Here is a 5,510-nt window from a genome sequence, read left to right as displayed (position 1 = left end):
TCTCATGATAATGTGAAAGATTAATTTTTTGTCTCTCATACTAGACCCCAAAGGCAACCATAAGTTCTTATAAGTACCAATTCTCATTTGGCAAGAGCATCTGAAATGCATGTTAACGCTATAATTGTAGCTAGTTCCACCATGTTTCTCAAATTTAGTGGAGCTTTTTTTAGCTCCTGTTGAAGAGGTGAGATTAGGGGGTTTAGGATGATCCAAATCGCCTCATTGGCTTGTTGGCATTATTGCCTCCAAGTTAAAAACCTTCATCCTTCCTACAATCACATCATGGATAACATTTATGTTACTCACTCTAAGCAATAAGAGACTTGTTTGTATCATGGTGGTGTGATCTTGTCATGGTTGTGTTTGTGTGTGTGTGTGTTTTCTATCCTCACATCAACTTTGGCTTGAGCCTGATTGGTTTGTTTGACAATATTGCCCCTAAGTCTCTCTCTCTCTCTCTCTCTCTCTCTCAAGCCTGATTGGTTTGTTTGACAATATTGCCCCTAAGTCTCTCTCTCTCTCTCTCTCTCTCTCTCTCTCTCTCTCTCTCTCTCTCTCTCTCTCTCTCATGTTTGTGTTAGAGGTAGTGCACATGGGGTGTTTTGTGTGCCTTTGGTGCAAGTTTGATGCCCAAACTCCATTTCTTGCATGAACCAAATACTTCTACTATTTAATGAGTCTTTAATGGGCTGTGGGACCATCTGATATACTTGCAAGAAGCTCCGTGTGAGCTGCACTGTTGCAGAGTTCATAGCTGGCCAGTTTTCATTGGCAGCTTTGGATTGCTGGAAAAGCATACATGGCAATGGTGAGAGACAAATGTCAAGCACTAATTGGTTGGAGTCGAAAAATGAGCACAAATATTCAAATGTGGAGCCTCCAAAATGGAGGTGCATTGGATTTCAGCTTTGGTTGCTTGTGAGCAACCAAACCAGTGGCGCATTCTGTCCCTCGTGTGCACTAAGCCTATCGATGGGCTGCATGGATGATGGTGGAGGCGAGTCGCGAGTAGCGACCGTCCGAATGAATCGCTGATCAAAGACCCGATCCCACTTCGTTTGTCGCTCGGGAGTTTCGATAGTCGTTTGATGGACCCTCATCATCACTCACGGCCCATTGTACACCGACCCGTATCTGTCAAATGCCAGTCCCCGACTTATGATTGACAGACGCTATTTGCTGCGCCCAGATCACGTGCTGTATTTAGACGGTGCGGCAGAACGATTCTCCGAAGATGATCCAGATGAGCATGCCAGAAAGTCGGGCCATTCACAGTTGGCGAGATGAATGGATCTCGATTAACCTACTTCGACCAACGAAAGTGCTGCCCAGTGCCGTGCGGTGCAAAATTGTTCGCTTGCGAGCTCGATTCATGAATCTCCAGCTCAGCGTGAAGCACGTGATATGCTACCAGGGCATTATCCAGTCCATGGATCCTTTACTACTTACAAGTTACTGCATAGTAGATACTCTCTCTCATTTCTCTCTCAAAAATCTTTGCAACCTTGAGCTTATCCTCTGCCGCCTAGGTAGTACCTACGGTTCTCTACCACGTATCTCAAAAAGTAAGCAGGTAGCTGCTCAGAAAGCCTTCCACCTCGCCCCTCCAAACCGTTGTAGTTGCACAACTCTTAGCCCCCTACGTTCAAAAAATATCAGGCCCTTACAGTCCCTCTATTCACTTTACGTGCGTACTACATACTGCTGTCGAGATCTGTTAGAAACCTCGCAGCGTCAGCTCATGCACATACATCTCCCATGGCCCCTTCTCAAAAGACAGCACGCTCCACTCTCTCACTCAACAACTACGGAAAGCGGTGGTCTTTCGCCGTCAAGCGGCCACGAACGAAGTGGAGGAAGCCCAGGTCTAGTTTTGTCGAGCTCGTGCATATCCTCAAAGACAGCAGCTCCATCTGGAACTCCAAAGGGGAGTTCCCTGACAGACGTTGTCTAGATGCAACACAGAAAAGGGAAACACTGGAAGCAGAAGTCATCCAATTCTTACCCTCATACCTGTGTGAGGAATACTTCAGTTGGAGTGTCGCATCCACTTTTTCTTCCTCTGTGAAGCCATCAAATGGCACCTCCTTCCGTCGTAGCTCGTCTGAAGCTACTATAGCTGTCTACAGTCCAACGTCAGGCTCCGAAGAGGATTTTTCCAGCGACGATGTGATGAGCTTTGTGGTCTCGAACGATTGCTGCGATGTGGAAAGTTTTTTAGCTCGGATGCCCTGCTACAGTGAAAAGGATAATACGAAAACGGTGATGGGAGAGGAGGCGAATGCATACTCCATGTCAGCAAGATCAGAGAGAGGCAATTTTGGCACGGTCAGCGCGGAGCAAAACAAAGGGGTCACGAGTATAGAGTTAATAAGCGAAGAAGATTATAGGATAGATGTATCCGATTTTGAGCCAGATGAAGTCGTATTGGAGACAGATAGCAAGAGTGAAGAGAGGTTCAAGAGAGGGTTGTGTTTGAGGCTAGACTACGAGGCAGTGATGAATGCGTGGTCGCACGGGGGGTGCTTATGGGCAGATGGGAGGAGGCCAGAAAAGATGCAGCTGCACGTGGAGCAAGATGCCAGTGCTGCTTCACGGGCTACTGTGATTTTGTGATGGGATGTGTATCCATTAATGGTCTGTAGAACAGTTGAAATTTCCCATCTCACTTGTTAGCAGAGTGCTTTTAGTCAAGCGGGATGCAGAAATGCTAAGAGGAATGAGCTTCAATGTCTCCAAGTCTTACCAAGTCTTACCAAGGGCAGAGGGATTCTGAGCTCGTTTCCATGATTGGTATTTTTTCATTGATGATCTTAGTACTTAGACATCCGGATTTGTTAGATTGTACTTGTCTCCTTTTTGTTTATCTTAATACGGGACATTTCCTCTCACGAACTTCCGAGTTTAAATCCCATTTTGGTACTATCCTTTTATAATGCTTACATGTCTTACTTTAATTTGTGTACATGCTCATTTAGATCCAAGTCTGGTAATAAGGTCCTTCCACTATGCTTTTTGGCCTTCCCCTAGGATAGGCTATAGTGATCGGTTGGTTTTGGTGGAGATGATAAAATGCTATTTTTGGAGTGCTCGTTGATATTCAAGTGTGTTGTAATTTTGTCCTCATCCAATTGGTGCTTCTATTTTTGTCCCCATTTTTTTCTCCCCCTTTCTCTCTCTCTTCTTCTTCTTCTTCTTCCAAGGTAGCTATTTTTATCCTCATCCAATTGGTGCTTGCTATTTTTGTCCCCATTTTTTTCTTCCGTTTTCTCTCTCTCTCTCTCTCTCTCTTTTTCTTCTTCGTCTTCCTCATCCAATTGGTGCTTGCTATTTTTGTCCCCATTTTTTTCTCCCCTTTCTCTCTCTCTCTCTCTTCTTCTTCTTCTTCTTCTTCTTCTTCTTCTCAACTTCCAAGGCAGGCCTTTTGAATGTAATCAACTTGTTATGGTACATGTCTTACTTTTATTGGGTACATGCTCATTTTAGATCCACTTCTGGTAATAAGGTCCTTTTGGAAATAATGTCCTTTTAGCACTGTATCTTTAGCGAAGTGAGCTGAGAATTGCTTTGAAGGATTGTAATTTTTCTTTACTTAGTGTATTTAACTTCTTGCAAAAAAAAACACTATCTTTTAAAACTATTACGTGTCTTACTTTAATTGGGTACATGCTCATTTCAGATGTAAGCTTAGGAATACAAATAAGGGGGAATTAGAGGGAACAAGGTAGGTGAAGTAATGTAGTACCACACTAGCAAAACAAGTATTGCTTTAATTGAGTACATGCTTATTTTAGATCTAAGTTAAGGTATACAATTAAGAGGAAATTAGAGGAAGAACGAAAAGTTAATCAATGGTTTTCAACTATGAAGAGAAGTGATAATGTTCCCATATTTACATAAAGCCATTGCTCATCCTTTGTTTGAGCCACTAAAATTTTGAAGGACTTATATCATTGGCTTTGGAAGATTGAATAAATTAAATATAAAGGGTAGTGTATTAAGATGAATGTAGAGTATTAAGATTGAATAAATTAAATGTCAAGGGTAGTGTATTAAGATTGAAAAATTAGAAGTTGAGGCTTGAACCAACTGGAGAGAACCGAGGGTTGGGGTGCATGCGTGATGTGTGCCAACCGAATGGAGGACCCTGAAGAGGCAAAGAGGTTAATCAATGGTAGCACCCATTAACACTGCACCACTTTGGCTCTAGTTTGAATCCAAAATCTTCACCCTCCAGTGCCATTTGTTGATGACTGATTCCTACATCCTGTAGTTCCATTTCCTCTTGGAGAACAATGTTTCCACCTTGTAGGCCAAAGAAGTCTCTAATGTGCAACAGTGAAACGTTGCAAAAAATAGAGTCATATTTGGTATCTAACTCTTGGATGCCATGTTTGATTACAAAGAATGAAGCCATTGGCAGCAGAGATATTGTAAGTCGAATAGTTAGGGGAGAGAATGAAGAAAGGGAATAGCAAAGAAAGAGTGAAATTGTGAGGACAATGGAAATTCAAACAAGTATATAGAGGGAGACATGGAATCCAAAGAAGATGGAGGAATTCTACTCACCAAAACATTGTAAAGTGGCATGATAGGTATGTATCGGGCTGATTCTTGTTTGGATTTATCAATCATCAAGAGCATGTAGCAGGAGCACATTTTGTTTTCAAGCATCCTAAATTATGTTCCAACATGAGCAAGGCAGGCAGTAAAGGCACTATGGACAAGTTTTAGCAAAAAGAAAGTTTATTACACACAATTTGAGCATGAGATCCATTTCTAATTACATACATTAAGCACCGTCCTATCCACTAGCTGCCCTTATTTCACCACTTGATCTCTCAATCTATCTCTCACTCTCTATCTTCCACCTCTCTCCCCTCTCCCCCCCCCCAGCTCCACCTCCACTTGCCCCCCCTAGCTCCACCTCCACTCCCCCCCCTGTCCTACACCTCCCTCCACCACCCACCCTCTCCAACCCTCCCCCCCCCCTCCACCTCCACCTCCCCCCCCCACCTATCTCCCCCTCCCCCCCCCCCCCCCCCCTTTCTTCCCTTCTCCCCTCAACCCCACCCCCCCCCCCCTCCACCTCCATCCCCCCCTCCTACACCTCCCTCCACCCCCCCCTCTCCATCCCCCTCTCCACCTCCACTACCCCAATCCCCCCTCTCCACATCCCCCCTCCCCTCGCTCTCCACACCTCCTCCACCTCGCCCCCCCCCTCCCCCCCTCCCCCCATACTCTAATAAGGCCCTTAAAGGCCTTGCATCTCGGGCACTAGCCGCCTGCTCAACGATAGCACCACCCATAGTGGCGACACATGCCCCGCAGCGGTCGCTCCTCATCTGCCCCTCTACTCTCCACTACCCCCCCCACCCCCACCCCCCACTTGCCCCTCAACCACTCCCCCCCCCTTCCCTCCACTCGCCTCAAAAACCAACCCCCCCCTCCAACTAGCCCCCCCCCCCCCCCCCTCCCTTCTTGAAAAAAAAAAAACCCCTAACCTA

At 45.4% G+C, this 5,510-nt stretch overlaps 1 protein-coding gene across 1 annotated transcript; it reads left to right on the top strand.

Annotated features, from left to right (window-relative positions):
* The first annotated feature begins 1,491 nt into the window (after nucleotides 1–1,491).
* On the top strand, nucleotides 1,492–2,877 carry LOC147888888 (uncharacterized). Its single transcript, XM_087392784.1, has one exon. The coding sequence runs from the start codon at nucleotides 1,762–1,764 to the stop codon at nucleotides 2,617–2,619; it is 858 nt and encodes a 285-aa protein (XP_087248910.1). The 5' UTR covers nucleotides 1,492–1,761; the 3' UTR covers nucleotides 2,620–2,877.
* Nucleotides 2,878–5,510: the final 2,633 nt, after the last annotated feature.

Source organism: Dipteris shenzhenensis, chromosome 21 (genome assembly GCF_047967505.1).
Source record: "Dipteris shenzhenensis isolate YYH24624 ecotype China chromosome 21, Dip_SZ_1.0, whole genome shotgun sequence".
Lineage (NCBI taxonomy): Eukaryota > Viridiplantae > Streptophyta > Polypodiopsida > Gleicheniales > Dipteridaceae > Dipteris > Dipteris shenzhenensis.
This window is presented reverse-complemented; position numbering and strand designations above follow the sequence as displayed.